At 48.4% G+C, this 14,987-nt stretch overlaps 1 protein-coding gene across 1 annotated transcript in view; it reads right to left on the reverse strand.

The window, feature by feature from the left end:
- Positions 1-908: 908 nt before the first annotated feature.
- Positions 909-14,987, reverse strand: part of HPSE2 (heparanase 2 (inactive)) — a 403,699-nt gene continuing 389,620 nt past the window's right edge. Inside the window, exon 12 of the mRNA XM_016219880.2 lies at positions 909-3,061. Within this exon, the coding sequence (XP_016075366.1) occupies positions 2,896-3,061 (166 nt within the window). The 3' untranslated portion in view covers positions 909-2,895. The remainder of the gene's footprint in view (positions 3,062-14,987) is intronic.

Genomic DNA, 14,987 nt, shown 5'->3' on the forward strand with positions numbered 1-14,987 from the left:
CTAGAGGCAGAAGGAGCAGAAAATCATCTTAACAAAAGACACAGATTTCTCATTATCAGGCTTTCAAATAAGCACTTTAGAAACCCATTCTTTGGTTTAAAATAAAGTGGTTCTTAAGTCTTAGATTGTCTCAGCCAGGTCCTGCTTTAGGAGGAAATATCTGATCTGGAAGGCTGGTGGGTGAGCTCTTTTGTCCCAGGGCCCAGTCGGGCAAGCTGCTCCCAGATGATGATGGTGGGTGCTGATGCTGAATTCTGCCACAGGCCGGCCTTTGCGGGAAGTGTGATAAGGGCATCCATAAGAAGGAGGCATCCCCACTGATTTAGTCATTACCCCCACCCCAAAATGAAAAATCCAGGATAGATGCTTTGCACTAAAGTCTCTATGGGATGTGATTTTACAGTGACTTTCTCGGTTTCCTTTGAACAATGCAAGTACTTCTAACGTGAGACAGTTGCAAAGTGAGAATTGCAGGGCTCCAGAGATAAATCTCAGTGATCCCCTTCTCCCTTTTTATCAACTAAAAGAGCAAAACCTCTTAGGAGCAGCTTCTAATACATAGAGAAAGCAGCAGCAGGAACTACCTATATTCTGCACACGTGGAGGCTTTGTGAAAATTGGCGCTTACAGAAAGTGTGTCTGAGTGGAGCTTTGGAGGTCCTGGCTGGACTGAAGTAGCAGAAGCCGTGAAGAGGTGAAAGGGCGAGTCTGTGAACTAGGCAGCCACTGAGCGTGGTGGTTAAATGAACAAGTTCTCGATTGTTCTGAGCTCAGCAAACCGTTGCCCCAGGTGACCCTGGGAAAGGTCTGGACCCTCTGCATGACTTACAGGAAAAACAGGGGCTACTGTGTATGTAAAGCAAAGAAGCCCAGGGCTGGGCCTGCAAGGACCTCAGGTTGCTCTGGTTACTATCAGGGGCCCTGCAGCTCTGCTTGCACCAATGGATAGAAGAGCTTCTGATAAGAGTTTGGGGAAACAATCTCTTGGTCTCTCATTTCTCTTTTTTCACTCTCTTCCTCCCTTGGGCTCGTCCTCTGTAACCTCTCTCCTCCTTTCTCTCTCCCCTCTCGGAGCTGAAGCTTCAGTGGCAGGTAGACCCTCTGAGTGGCCTCCCTCTCCAGAGCTGCTTCCAGGCTGAGCCACCCACTGGGTCCAGCCGGTCCTATCTCCCCTTTCTTGCTGCACCTTCCGTGTGCTGTTCCTTCTGTACCTAATAATAAGCCTGTCGAAACCATGTGCACTCTCTTCTTTACACGTACAATGAGCCTGTCAGCTTCCCTCTCCCCAACTTGCAGTTCCCCAAGCTGAGAATCCTCTGCCTCCTCTCCTGTTTCATCTTCCCCCGTCTCTCACCCTACCGTTCACTCTGCACACTTGGCCTAGTCCTTACCTAACTCCTTGGCACCTTCGGCAGTCTCCCTGGCCTCTGGCCTCAGCAGTCCCGCCCCTCCCTCCCCTCCCCTCCATTCCTGTCCTTGGACAGCAGCAGAAATTGCATCGCTCCCTTAGTTGGAACCCTGACATTATCAAATATCTCCTCCTTTTAAAAGAGCATCACTCATGTCATTTATCCTGAGAAAGAAGATCCCATCCGCGGAAAAGGAAGTCATTTCAGAGGCAGATTGTTTGCAAAGACCCCACAGCCCAGACAGAAGGTCCTCACGATGAACTTCCACTCACTCCACTTGCCCCCTTCCAACTGGGAGCTTTCCACCCACCACCCAAGGTTTTCCCATCAGCCCTGTCTCCAGATTCCGCCTTCCCCATAACCGCTAACCGGAAGCTGTGTCCACTGCTCAAATAAGCTGGTCTGGGACAGGAGGGGCCTGGTGGTCTTCAGTGACCAGATTGGATTTCTGCCTAGCAAACGCACCGAGAGGCACACAGCTACTCGCGACGAGGCAGAACGATTAGTCAGCTGTGTCCTACGGTGAGGACCTTTGACCTAGACCTCTTTTATTTTTTAAATGGTTTTGGGGCTTATCCTTAATAAATATTCTTTCAAGTCTGAGGCAGGTCTGATGATCTGCTTTGTTCAGTTGTTGTTGGTGTGTGCGCATGTGTGCTGGTGGTGTGATGTGCTTTCTCCATGCACCGAAACTGCCCCCGCACAGCCACACGGCGGATGATGGTCGCTTTTCGTGGTGCCTAATACACTGCTCTCCACTTAGCGAGTGTTGTCGCCTGACCCCCACTGCAACCCTGGGGAGTCCGGATCCACAGAGGAGTAGAACCTTCTTATGAAGCCTGGAGTATGAGCGCAATTTTACTTTTGAGCACTGGCTTCCCAGAGGAGTAGCCAGTGATCGATGCCACTGTCAGAAACCCAGATGCACAGGCTCATACATCAGCCAGGAAATGACACGGAGCTCACCCCGCAGGCCGGCGCTGGCTCCCCGCGGCCCCCCTCTGGGAAGGGAGCTCACAGGAAACCGGCGCAACAGCGGGAGCAGACGGAGGAAAGGGGCTGGAGGGGACGGGGCTCTCAGGCCCACCCGGCTTTCTTCCTTGCCATCTTCCGCTGAGGGCGGCGGCCCAGGCGAAGGCCTGCAGTGATGCCGCCCTGCGGCCAGCACCGTGGGGAGCTGTCCCGTCTGTCCAGGGAGTGTGCTTCAGCTTGGTTTCGCGGTACACGAACAAGGATACGTACAGCTCTGCACATACCTTCATCCTCACGTAGGTCAGGCGATGTCCACATTCCCCTCTGGGGTGGATGTGAACTACCCGGGCTAAGCTTGTGCTATCTCGGGAGAGCAAGTCTATGTTGATCCCAGCAGGATGGGGCGGCAGAGGCTGGTTTGGTGCTAGATGCCTGAAAAGTAAGGATACTATTGGGCGGAAGGGTGGAAAGCAGTCCAGCAGGCGCGCTGGAGCTTCGTGAGGGCGAGGGTGGCTTATCGGTAGCGGCAGGCCAAGGCGTTGACATTCTTGACCACATAAAAGCCCATGGTGACTGGAGGGATGACCAATGTCCGGCCTGCTCGCAGGGGGCGGGGCTTCAATTCTGGGAGCGTCCCATCGTCCACCATCACCAAGGGCTGGCCGTTCAGCTGCACTGACCTGTGGTGAGGAAAACATCATGAAACTGGTTATTGCATTATAAGGGACCATTGCAACAGAGCCTGGGCAGCCCCTGACGGCTGCCTGTCTGTCTGACACACGCACAGCTCTCACTGACTGACACTTGCGATGCCCAGGCTCTCACCTAGGGGCTTTATTTTAATAACATATCCAAACATCTCAGCAACACTCTGAGAAAGAAACTCATGATCCGCTTTCTACCTGCAGCGGTTAGTGACTTGCCAAGATCAGCTTGTAGGTCTGGAAGCCAGGATTTGAACATAGGTTGTCTAGCTCCACAGACACATCATTTAGATAAGTGACAAGTCTCTGAGACTCAGAAGCTGAAAAGTGTTTAGTGCTTATATATATATTAAATATGTTTTTATTGATTTAGATGGGGGGGGAGAGAGTGAGAGAGAGAGGGAGAAACATTGATGTGAGAAACATTGATTGGCTGCCTCCTGTGTGCACCCTGACCGGGGATCAAACCCGAAACCTGGGCATGTGCCCTGACCAGGAATCAAACCGGTGACCTTCGGTGCATGGATGGTGCTCAACCAACTGAGCCGGGGCTCATGCTTATATATGTTTTAAGTCATAATAGCACTTTAGTTAGACCTGTGGCCTGCTGAACAGGCTTAAAACGATTTCCGGAATCTTTTATTTAACTTGAGGTTTTCACTAATTTACTTGATAGCTTAGAGAACTGACACCATATTACTTGTATAGGGCTGTTCTGAAGGACAGAGATAGCTAACAGCTCTCTTTTTCTAATCTAAGAGTGAGTTTTCATATCTAATATTTAACGATGTTTTCTCTTTTAGCAATACAATGAGGTATAAAGTGATAAAAGTGGGCATTTGTGATCACAGTTCACCTATCCTGCCTGTTTTTTCCTCCTGGGCAGCAGCACCCTTCACCCTGAGAAGGGGCCACACGCATAGTGCAGTTAGAGAGCGAAGGGGAACAGCCCACCCGTGCTTGGCCTGCAGTACAGAATCCAGACAACTTCCCAGCTGTTCCCGACTGGGGATTGCTCGCACAGCCATGTACCCAGGTTGAAGCTCAGCTTTATGGGTCAGTAGAAAAGGCCAGAACCAGGCCACCCACTGGAAATAAGGCTGTGAGTTACCCTCAGAAAATCAACATTGCATGGTGAAGACTGTTTCTGGGCCTTGCCCAACCTTCAACTGCAGTGATATCATCTGAGCAGTAAAGAGAATAAATGTTAGAAATTGATACAAAGGTCTTTGTTTAGTGTTCCTTCTGTGCTGTGAACGATAGGTTTAGAGAGAGATAACCAGACTCAGGCCCAATGGAGCAGTGGATTCCCAGATATAAGTGTGTTGTGAGTTGCTCCCCGTGGAGAGTGAGGCAGAGGGGCAGCTCCCGGCCAGGCCCTCCAGGAGTAAGTCTGGGCCGAGTCCAGATCTGACAGGCCAGAGGGGGCAGCCCACTCTTCTCGCTGGTATGACTAAGGAGTGAGTGAGGAGGAGACTCCTGTACAGAGCCAGGCCCGCCTCTGGGGGTGGGAAAATCTAGGTCTGAAGATTAGGTATTGACCCCATCAAATCTGCTCCAAATTCGAGTGATTCTCTCTGGTGAAGACAGTCTACTCATTAGTGTGGGAGGCAGGATGAAAGAGGTGTTTCTGTTGCAAAAACAAAACAAAACAAAACAAAAATGCAGACAGGTCTTAACAGTGTATTTTCACTATTTTCCTTCAGGTGGTGTGACTATCCAACAACCACACGTATGCACTGTCAAACACAAGTTCAATGATACTAATTAACCTTTCCGAAGCATACTCGCATGTATCACTTCTCTACTTGAAAGCCTTCACTGTCCCTCTCAGGTGCAGAATTAGGTGCAAGCTCTCCCCTTGAGGAACTAGGTGTTGCCCTTTTAGATTCAGGTGATCCCAGAGTACTGGCACCTCTGGCTTCTAGGCAATGCAGGACCGAGTGGGACACAGGCAAGCCTTTTAATTTCTATACTGATAAGGAGTAGTTATGCTGGAACAGGCCCCATTCTGATTTCCTTATTGGCTGGTTAAAAAGTTCACTCGGAGTGGGTGGACCCAGGGAGCACGGTCAAGATTCTGGACTGATCTCTAATTCTAGGAGCCCGACTGCTAACTTGCTCGATGGTTATGGAAAATCTCTCAACCTCACGTCCTGCAGCTTTTGCATCTGTGAGACTGCACAAGGCTGTAGTGGGAATGCAATGAAATAAAAATATGAAAGTGCTTTGCAAGCCTAATGAGCCATGTAAGTGGGAAGTGGTGTTTTTGTTATACTTTTCATTGCCGTGATGGGTAGATACACTTTTTGGTCCTTAGACTTGAGTGCTCTGTGGCAATGACTACTTTCCTGGCTCCCCGGCTGAAGGCTTCTCTTCCCTTGGCTTCTATGTTCGTTCTCTTTCTTCCTCTCTCTCTCTCTCTCTCTCTCTCTCTCTCTCTCTCCCTCTTTTCCTCCATTTCTTTTGCAGGGGGGCTGCTCTCTTCTACCTGCCTCTCAGATGTTGGGGTTCACGGTCTTTGTCCTTGGACCTCTTCTTTTTCCATATTACATACACCCCCTGAGTGCCATCACCCACACCCAGGACTTTATTATCTACATGTCCATGATTCCCAACCCCGCATCTCTAGCCTAGACCCCCCTAACTTATGTACCTCCACTTCAAAGTTCCTACGTCTAAAGCAAAAATCTTCTACTCAGACCCTGTCCTCTTTTCTGCCTTTTTATCTTTGTGCTGGTACCACCGTCCTCAGTTACCTAAGCCAGAAAGCTAGGCGCCATCTGATATTTCTCCCCCAGTTCCTACATGTAGGGTCCTTAAGTCCAATCAATTCTACCTTTTAATACTTTTCACATCTGCTCCTTTCTCTCCATTCACTGCTATTACTTTAGCTCAGACCCCACCCCTGCACTTGCCACACTGTTGCCCTAGTGACCTGGGCTGTCACTGCTTCAGGCTCTCCGGGGACTCCCCATCCCTTCCACTCGAACAGACACGCAAGCCCAGCTCCAGCTACCTCCCAGTCTCCGATCACGCCAGTACCCTTACCCCAGTGCTGACTCACTGTGGGTCACAGACCCCGGGAGTGTGTGTGGGATGAGTTGGCAGTTTCTGTAAGGATTTCATCAATATATGCATGAACAAAGGTTGTTTTACAATGAAAAACTAGTAAGCCTTGCACATAGACAAGATAATATTTCTCAAATGTGAATGCCAGTAGGCACTGTTGGGATTAATAAGACACATGTTAATTTAAAACTGTAATACAATTCCCAATACGATTTTTTGGGAGGATGAGGGCATCATGTGCTTTTTTTCAAGCCAGAGTTCTTAGAAGGACAATGACTCTAATGCTGACATTACAAAGGAAGCCTCCCCCTTTCCAAAGGCCCGCACCCCGTCTCAGCACGACACGACCAAATTACTAAATGACTTGGAGTTCAGCTTCTGGGTTGTTTCAAAAGAGTTCTCTCTGTTGGATTGACTGCTTGGGTAGTTGTAGAGCTTGCTCAGGTGTTGCTCCCTCTGGGGAACCTTCCCTGACCCCTGGGTTAAGAGCCCCACCTCTGAGCTCTCTTGTACCCAAAATTTACCTATAACCCCCTCACTGAATTGTAGTGATTTACTTGCTCTGTCCTTCACTGGACTGTGGACTCAGTGCAGAAAGGGACTGTGTTTTTGGTCCATAAATCCTCGGTGCCTAACAAGATGTAAGGCACAGTGAATGGACTTTTGAGGCTCTTTTGCATTATTTCTGGCCTTCTTGGGTTGAGTTTCTCCAGTTCCGAAGAGGCTCCTGGGAGGCTCGTTGAGTGTCTTTATAGATTTCATTAACACAGCGATTTTCTACCTTTTCCAGCTCATGGCACACATAAACTAATTACAAAAATTCTGTGGCACATCAAAAAATACATTATTTTTTTGTCAATCTGATAAAAAATATATATAGGTATCATTTTGATTTATTTACACTGGTAGGCTATTGTTGTTTTGGCTGTTGTCATTTTTTATTTGACAATCTAAGGGAAAAGAGGTCAGTACTCCTGACTAGTCGGGTATTGCATGTTTTAAAAATTCTTGCGGCTCACCAGTGTGTCTGCCAGGGCACACCGGTTGAAAATCGCTGCATTAACATACCAGTTGCTCTGGCTCTCAGTGGCTCCGGAAATGTTAGATTATTAGTGATTCTCAGTCTCTCACTAGATAACCGTATCCATCCTGAAACAAGGCCACTGATCATTGCTAGTGCTTCTCATTCTTAAAAACCACCTATATCACCAAGTCTTAGCTCAGCCAACATGAGTTATTTTTTGGGATCCTGAGTCCTCAACTGTCCTTATCTACAAAGTCCCTTCATTATGAAGATGGCCTGTGTGCTTACCATCTCCATTCTATTTTTCCTGTTTACATTAAAAAAAATTATCCCGTTACCCAGTGACATTATATCATGCTAAATATTACAATATTTCATTTTTATGCATTGAAGAATTTAAAAATTTACAAACATAATCATGTTAATGATAAAAAATCACTGATTATTGAGCACTGTCTATGCAAAAGGTACCACACTATGATTTACATGGACTATTGCATTTTGTCCTTACAACTACCCAGGCAGGTGTCAGCATCCCTATATTGCAGGTGAGGAAACCAAAGCTTAGAGGGGTCTAGCACTCACCTAAGCCACACAGCTAGTAAGTGGTAGGGCTGAGACTGCACTGCCACCCTTCACCACAGTCCTATCTGGCCTTCCTTGTGATCACTAAAGAGCCCTTTATTATTATTATTATTATTATTATTATTATTGTAACTTTACTATTGAGATGAGGTCAGAGAGGCTAAGTGGTCCGGGCAAGGTCAAATAGCCAGTAGGTAGCTAAACTAGGTCTCAAATTCAGGCCCCTTGACACCTCTTTCTACTGTTTCATTTTGTTCTCCAATTCCAGATGGCACTCACCAGGATCGTGTTTCTTTATTTGAAAACCTTTCTTAGCATATTTTCATTATATTCTGGGGCCTTCTTAATGCCTATGACCTTTCAAATCAAATGCTAAATGATCCAGCCTATGTTGAACTATTTCCCTTAATTCCCTAGCTGTTGAGGGCATTTAAATTATCCAAATATTAGGACAACTGGGTTTTATCACCATCTGTTTTTACAAAGGCTGAGTTACTTTGCAGTTCCTAAAGTTGTTTTGTCTGTTTTGCATGCTATTTGAAATGGGATTCAATGTCTCAATTTGGAGTCAAGCCCTCTGCTCCTCAGGTCTCTAAGGGAGCCTCTTGGCCTGGTCACCCTCCTTCCCCTGTCCACCACCTGTCTATAATCTCTGGTCTTCAGGTCTTAGCATCGTTTTCGTTAGCAGATGACACTGCAGCAAGCTTTCAACTGTTCTGAGGTCTCCTAAACAAGTCCAGTGAGAACGCTCTCTGACAGTCTCGACAATAATCTGCTGGACTCTGGCCTGGCCCCAGGTGGACTTTCGTAGGGGCAGAGACAAGGGAAGCCTGTGCATTACTGGCAGCAGCTTTGGGACCTAGTGTCTGGTTGAGGCTGGCATACTTGGAGCCTTGAGTGGGAGGTGGGAGGTGAAAGGACTCAGAGGTAACCAGTTCCACCTTAGCCACTTTGAGAAAGTGATTTTTTTCTCCGAGGTTGGGTTTCTCAACCTGTAAGACAGGCTAGATGAACTTTAAATTCCTTCTGGTCTGAACATTTTCCAGGCAGGTGGCCCAAAGCCTAACAGCTAGCCTGTGGCAGAGTTTAATGCCAAATTCAGAGCGATCCTGCACAAACAGAAATCTGATCATAACATTCACCTACCTAATTGTCCAGTGGCTCCCTGCTGATCTTAGAATATTGTCCAAAGTCCTTACAAGACCCCATAAACAAGTCCTTCTACACACTCCTCCAGCCCCTTAGAGGCTCCCTGTAGCTCCTACCCATTCCAGCTCCCCACCTCCGAACACCTTTCCTTCTGTGCTGCAACTTCTCCAATCACAAGCTCTCCAATCTGCCTAAACCCTTCCCCATACTCTTTCCCCCCTTCCTGCTTCCTTTTCCTGGCTAACTCCTACTTGTCCTTCAGGTCGGTGTCCCTCCAAAGTGCTCCCATATTACCCAGCGCTTCTTGGGCCTCAGCACTCATCACACGGTCCCTCCACTAGACAGGAAGAGCCTGTTTCTGCGCCATTCGTCCTGCATGCTCCTTCCACCAGCTCACAAAGAGGATTCTTGATGAAAGGACTGGATATAAATAGGTGGGTAGCAGAAAAGACACTGGACTGGAAGCCAGAGACTGGAGTTTTAGTCTAGACTCCACGAGCATGACATGTGCAGGCCTAGCTATGTCACCAGTCCTCTCTGGTCTCAGCTTCTGGCTTGTTAAATGATGAGGGGGAGGGAGGGAAGGACAGGAGGAGTGGGGTGGGAGGGAGGGAGAGAAAAGGGACTGAACGAGCCCGAGTGCGTGACTGGGGGCACACGGAGGGGGCGGCAGGGGCATCAGCCCCCCACAGCCCGCACACCTAGCTCTGACACTCCCGTGTGCTCCCCCTGAGCCACTAGAGGTCACTCTTGTTCCACACAGCGGAGCGCGGAGCCGACGGGGCGCGGGCCCCCGGGTCGCGGAGCGCGCGGGTCAGCCTGTCCCCACCGCCGCGCTGCGGCCCCGGGAAGGCCGCGGGGTGAGCCCCGCGCCCGGTCTCCGGGAAGAACTAACGCCAGGGTCAATCAAATCCCAACAGAAACTTCGCTGCAGTCCTCTCGGCAGGGGGTCCCCGTGGAATGGGGCCAGAATTAAGGGAACGGTGCGAGCCGGACTGAGGTTCCCGCCGGGGTGCGGGCCTCCGGGCCCGCGTGCGGGGCGAGGGCCCGCGCAGGTGCAGGGCCGGCGGGGCCGGCGCGACTCCGGGGGGCCCGGGCGCCCCCGCCCCTCGCCAGCCGCGCACCTGCGAGTGCTTTACGGGACCCCGCGGCCCCAGGCGCCCCCGAGGCCCTGGCCGCGTTGGAAAGCTGGCTCGCGCGGCCGCCCTGCCCTCCTCCAGGTCAGGGGCGGGTTAGGGCCGGGGGGGCCCAGCCGGCCGAGCGGGGCCGCGCTCCCTCCCGCCCCGGGGCCGTGCATCTGGGGCCGCCTGGAGGGGAAGCGCGTTTGAAGGGCCCTGAGTGATCGCCGCCCCGCCGAGCGGGCTGCTCGGGAGAGGCCACCGCGCCGGTGTCCCCGTCCAGGGTCCCGCCGCAGCGCAGGCCTGTGGGACGCTCCGGACCCTCCTGGGCTCCGCCCCTCTGGGGTGCCGGCGGATGCTTCCCCCCCAGGGTGTCCCGCAGTGGCTCTCCCTGCGCTCTCTGCTCTGCCTGGAACCTGGTAGCATCTGTCAAAAAGCAAACTCTTCCCTCCGGGCCCCATCGGATGTGGCTGCCTCCACGGGGGCCGCATCCCAGAGCCCCAGCTGGAGAGGCACATTCTCTGCCCTCCCTTTTAGCACGCATCCTTCTCAGCTTTATTTTATCCATGTGTGGGAGCCATTTTGCCTGCTAAACAGAAATGTTTTCATTTCTTAATTTTTCAGTACCACAGGGTTCAGTGCCTTCTTGCCTGTGATAGTTCAGATTAATGCTTGTCAGTCAGCCTCTCTAGGAGTGCTCATGTGGCTGGTTAGACACTCCAGGCCTCTCCTCTATTATTAAAGAGAGGAGACCAACGAGAGAGAGAAAATGCAGACAAAAGCTTCCTGTTCCCCCTACCCCTCCAAACGCTCACATCACATATGAAGTTCCTGGCCAGAGACACTGGGTGGCTGATAAGATCACCCGCCCTTCATCCAGCCCTCTGAGGGCACACTGACCCAGTGAGGAGCTTCAATCAGGCTTCTGTATCACTGAGCAGAGAAACCACCAGGACTTCTTTATGCAAGCAGAGCCGGGGGATTTTATAGGCAAGTTGTCAGGAATGCAGGCTTTTCCTACTTGGTCAGGTTTGGGGGTCCTGATTTGATCTGTGTTCTATACAAGTCTGTGTAATAATTGTCCAAGCCATAAGGAGAGTCTATCAGTGCTTCTAATGGCTGAAAATAACTCAGCAACTTGGCAGACAAGATGAGAGCCCAGCTATAAGGAGCCTGCACTTATACTGATATTAACTCCCAACAGATGAGGGGATCATCCGGGGGCAGTTTGGGAAGAAAATTTGATTCTGTGACCATGTCAAAGCTCCATGTCATAAGCATATCACACTCACAGCACAGGACACAGTAGGAACCAGCTATAAAAGTCACAGAGACTTGAATATGTGGTTAGCTCTGTTCCCTTCGCATTGTAGATTTGGTGCCATGGTCACCGACATTCACAAGTAGTGTGTGAGAGGCATTACTCACATTCCCACTGTTCTTTGTGTTGTACAGATGTAATTATAACAGATGTAGTCCTTACCCACTGAGAGAGAAAGCACAGAAACATGCAAATGTGTGGTCAGACACACTATAATTAACACATTACACAAGGAGAGAGAGAGAAGGAAAATCAACTTCTTGGCCTGGATTTCGAGGCCTTCAGAATACTGGCACCAATGTATTTTTGTGGACTTCCCCTTCACCCCCCAAAGCATCCTATATTCCAGTCACATGAGACAATGTGCCACACCCCCAAACAAAATGGCCCTTGAACTTTTGTACTTTCAAACCTTTGGTAAGCTCCCCTTCCCTCCAGCATTTCCTAGACATGTGACTTGTCATTCCAGCTCCTGCTAGATGGCCCTCAGCCCGGAAGATTTCATTCCCGGGTCAGAATTCATCTCTCCTTTCCTTACACTCCCACTCTCCTATATGTATACTCTTGTCGTTTGTCTTGTCTTAAAGTATCCTCTATGGGGAAGGACCAGGTTTCCCCAGCCTAATTGTGGGAAGCTGGAAGAGGCAGTCAGGGGGTGGGGTGGGGTCAGTCTGCAGGTGAGATGAAGAGAGTCAGGTAAGAGGGCAAGTGTGTGTGTGCGCGTGTGTGTGTGTGCATGCACATGCCTACATGTGCACAGACAGGTTTTTCCACATGTAACAGTATGAGATAGAATCCATAAGCTATGCCTCAAATTAGCTCCATTACTATAAGATCATGGATACCTATTCAAATATGTTAAATCAAAGGGATAAATATCTCAGTTTGATAAGATTTTGATAATGTTCCCTATAATATCAAGTGCCCTGGTGTACACTCAAAAGGGAAAAATAAGACATCCCAAGTGGTACAGGTTCTTTCCAGGGTCCACAGATGTCAAAGTGCAAAGAGTGTGGTGGCTCTGAATCCTTGCAGAGATGAGCAGGCAAAAAGTAGTCTGCTAAGTGACTGCTGGGGTTTGGCAGCTGGTAGAGTTTGGCACTCTAGCCCTTTGTGTGGAATGAACCACATCCTGCTGTGGCCTCTCAATGCTTGGCAGCCAAAGAAATACCAATCCAGGGGCCAGGCCCTGCTATAGGGATGAGGTGGGTTAGGACTTTTTCAGTTCCCTGGGCCTTACGTTTGTCCATCACTCAGACCACAGCCCCTGGAGTCTGTGGAGAAAGGAGAAGATAGGGGCCACTTCTTTCCAGTCTAACAGAACTGCCTACATGCTCTGCTCCCCAACTCAGTTTAGAATCAACTGCTGGGAAACATGTTAGCTTTAACCCAAAGTGCACATTTAGCAGTGTTTCATCTGAGTCACCTGGAGCAGAATGGAAATCTCTGCAACAAGGGTCCCCAAGTGAGAAGAGGTACAGAGAGGAGAGCACAGCCTTGATGGACAGCTATGCAGAGAGATCCCAGCGGCTGGGAGTGAGCTGGAAAAAAAATGTATTCCGTAGCCTAAAACACCTGAAAAACTCTCAGAAAACAACAGTGAAAACCCTGGGTTCCTAAGCATCTGAATGTCAAGTCACTGAAAATATAAAACATTTTGTAATCCTCTAATCTGGACAGTGATCTGTACATTAGTACATTACTAATTGTGAAGTTAAAAAACAAACAAGAGCACCTTCGGGAAGTTGTGCACAGTCATGGAGAACCCCCGGAGGGCTCATGGCATGTTCACACCTTTGGCTTAGTGCCTGAATGAGGAACAGAATCTGGGTGAAATCAGAGATGCAAATCAGCAGGGATCTGGTTCCAGCCTTTTCTAGAGAGACAATGGTTCTCCACCTTGGCCACATATTTGAATCACCTGGGGAGCTTTAAAAAATACTGGTGCCTGGGTCTGAGCCCAGAGATTTTGGTTTAATTGGTCTGGGGTGAGGCTTGGGCACCGGGGTTTTTAAAACTCCCCAGGTGATTCAAAGTGCAGGCACGACTGAGAAGAAAGAGTGGGAGCATTCTGCAGCTGGGGGTAATGGGGTGTCGGACAGCTTTCAACCATTCATTCTGAATTTATTTTGAATAAAGCAGGCTTTTTTGAAAAAAACAAAAAAAACCCTTTTAGAGTACCATGTCAGGAGGTCACATTTTTAAACCTAAACAGAAGATGTGAGCTTTTAAAAGACATGCTTTTCGTCGACTAGTCTGAAATGGGCATTTTTGGTATTTCAATAGAAGTGCTTTATTTAATGTTTCCCCTGCACCATGTACACCAGTGAGAGGACTGTGCTCCTCAGCACATACCAGGGAGGTGTGCGTGGTACTTTACAGGGTGCATTCAGAACCGAATCGGATGAAGGGCCCGCACAGATAAGGAACTTGGCATTACATGTAAGTCTTCATATAAAGAGATAGTCTCATATATGCCTATGTTTCTCCTTTACAGTGTCTATTTGAGACTTTCTGAACTGGAACACTAACTTCCTATTCCCTCAGGCAGCTTGGAAGTTCCCCCTCGCAGGCACCTTTCCTGCCACTCCCTGCTCCCAGCCTCTGAAGCTTCCCTCTCCTCCTGGGGGCTCCGAGTGGCCTTTCCAAAGGGCTGCAGAGGATGTGGCTGTATCTGCACCAGTAGGGCCTTTGCTCCAGGCAAGGGGGAACCCTTACATTTTTAAAAAGGATCTTTTAAAAATGACATTTTAAACGAGCACCCAAAGCCCTGCAGGAGTGAACAGGTTTCCTCACACACTCTCAGCTTGAGCAGCACCACTGTGGATGTTCTTTGCCTCTTATAGGACGTCTAAATGAATTCCTGATGCATTAAAGAAACGGAGATTAAAAAAACAAAACAAAAAAAGAAACTAGGAAGAAAATAAAGATACCTATTTATCTTATTTCAGAAGTATACATACATAAAAAATATAAGTGGAATGGAAGAAGCCGTAAGGCAAAAGATAAATGGATTTAACTATATAAAAAGGGAACACTCTGTATGTCAAGATAATACCCTAAAAATGAAATAGTTGGAAAATAGCAAATAAAATACTGGAGACAATATTTCAACACATATCATAGATAGCAAAGGGGAAATTGCCTTAATATTAGAAAAAAACTTACAAATCGTTAATAAAACAGATAACACCCCAGTAGAAAAATATGCAGAGGACATAGAAAATTCATAAAGGCAATACAACACCAATAGACATAAAAATGTTCAACCTCACTGTTACTCCAAGAATACAAATTAATAAGAATACTATTTTTCATTATAAAGTTGGCAAAGATTTAAAAATATGACTACTCTGTGTTGATGAGGTAAATTGTAATTAAAGGGTCACATTTCATACTTCTCAGACCTCTACAACTAAGCTTGTCTGAAATAAGAAAATTGAACTGTAAATCACATGAGATAAGGGTCTAAAACTCAGTGAATTCCAAGGCAAAGAGGGCAGAGCGCAATCTCTAAACCAGGCTATTTGAAGAATGGGTGAAAGAGCTGAGAGTGTTCAGCTTAGAGACTAGAATTCTAAGGGGAGACATATTGAAAGAGTGTTATAAAGAAGGTATAGATTTACTCTGCTT

Source organism: Miniopterus natalensis, chromosome 14 (genome assembly GCF_054644295.1).
Source record: "Miniopterus natalensis isolate mMinNat1 chromosome 14, mMinNat1.hap1, whole genome shotgun sequence".
In the NCBI taxonomy this organism is placed as follows: Eukaryota; Metazoa; Chordata; class Mammalia; order Chiroptera; family Miniopteridae; genus Miniopterus; species Miniopterus natalensis.